At 39.8% G+C, this 1,237-nt stretch overlaps 1 protein-coding gene across 1 annotated transcript in view; it reads left to right on the top strand.

The window, feature by feature from the left end:
* Positions 1 to 682: 682 nt before the first annotated feature.
* LOC107709380 (uncharacterized) overlaps positions 683 to 1,237 on the top strand; it is a gene marked incomplete at its 3' end in the record, with an annotated part of 872 nt that continues 317 nt past the window's right edge. Inside the window, exons 1-2 of the mRNA XM_016513834.1 lie at positions 683 to 749; positions 885 to 1,220. Of these exons, the coding sequence (XP_016369320.1) occupies positions 689 to 749; positions 885 to 1,220 (397 nt within the window). The remainder of the gene's footprint in view (positions 750 to 884; positions 1,221 to 1,237) is intronic.

Below are 1,237 nucleotides of genomic sequence, written 5' to 3'. Positions count from 1 at the left end.
CTCATTCTGGACTTCAGGAGACGCAGCGTTGAGCCCCACTCTACATCAACTGAACTGAGTGGAAAGGGTCCACACCTTCAAACTCCGACAAGCTTTCTTGGTCTGTTACACAACAACAATCAAAACGGCACCGCAATGGCTGCACTTCCTCAGAGTGCTCAGGGAAAACAGTTTGGAGTGTAAGCTGCTGGTGTCCTTTGAACGCTCCACCATTGAATGCATGCTAGTGTACTGCATCTCACTGTGGGAGTCCAGTTGTACTGCAGCAGACAAGAGAGGAGAATTTCAGATAATTTTCAGAGAGCTCTCGAATTTCATCAAAAATATATTAATTTGTGTTCTGAAGATGGAGGTCTTACAGGTTTGGAATGACATGGGGGTGAGTAATTAATGACAATTTTCATTTTTGGGTGAACTATCCCTTTAACTGTAATTCCCCCTACAAGAGCAAATGTGGGTTGAGTCAGTGTGGATAACAATATGCAGTTCTCACAACGAAGAGCATGGTTCACACATGCAAAGCAGCACTTCTCCATTGTGATTGACATTGTGTCACTAAATAGCAACTCTTGCAGAATTTAAACACTCAGTGGGTCAGATCAGAGGAAGTGAAGAAACACAGTAAGTGCTGATAGTATTTAAAGAAAGAGTTGTGAGCATATACTGAAGAGGAAGACAGAGAGAGAAAATGGCTGATAATTATCATTTGTGTCTGCTGGGACTGATCATTCTCTCTTCACTTCTCACAGGTAAACACAATTCTACATGCTCTTTAAACTCCTGTGAAAGAGTTCAGTGTATTTGCATACAATAAAGTTTAATTGTTTAATATACAGCTTAATGTAAAAGTTATATAAATAAAATAAAATGTTCTTGTGTTTCAGGTACCAGTGGAGTGGATGAGACTCATGTGTTCATCAGTTCTGGTGAAAATGTCCGTCTGCCCTGTAATAATGCTCTTTCTGACTGCACATCAACTGTATGGAACTATAACAGTTATTCAGCAGCAGTTGAACTGATTGCTTTTGGGATAAAGAAGAACGACACAGAGAGACATGAGAGACTGAGTCTGGGGTCTGACTGCTCTCTGAACATCAAGAACATCTCAAAAGAAGATTATGGATATTACACCTGCCAACAATGGACTGGTGTGATTGAACAAAAACAAGGAACTGATGCAAATGTTTATCTGCATGTTCTTCATGGTAATTTTATGATTATGTGGTCAATTTAAAAA

The sequence above is a fragment of the Sinocyclocheilus rhinocerous genome, unplaced genomic scaffold (genome assembly GCF_001515625.1).
Source record: "Sinocyclocheilus rhinocerous isolate Xijiao unplaced genomic scaffold, SAMN03320098_v1.1 scaffold43176, whole genome shotgun sequence".
NCBI classification, from domain to species: domain Eukaryota; kingdom Metazoa; phylum Chordata; class Actinopteri; order Cypriniformes; family Cyprinidae; genus Sinocyclocheilus; species Sinocyclocheilus rhinocerous.
This window is presented reverse-complemented; position numbering and strand designations above follow the sequence as displayed.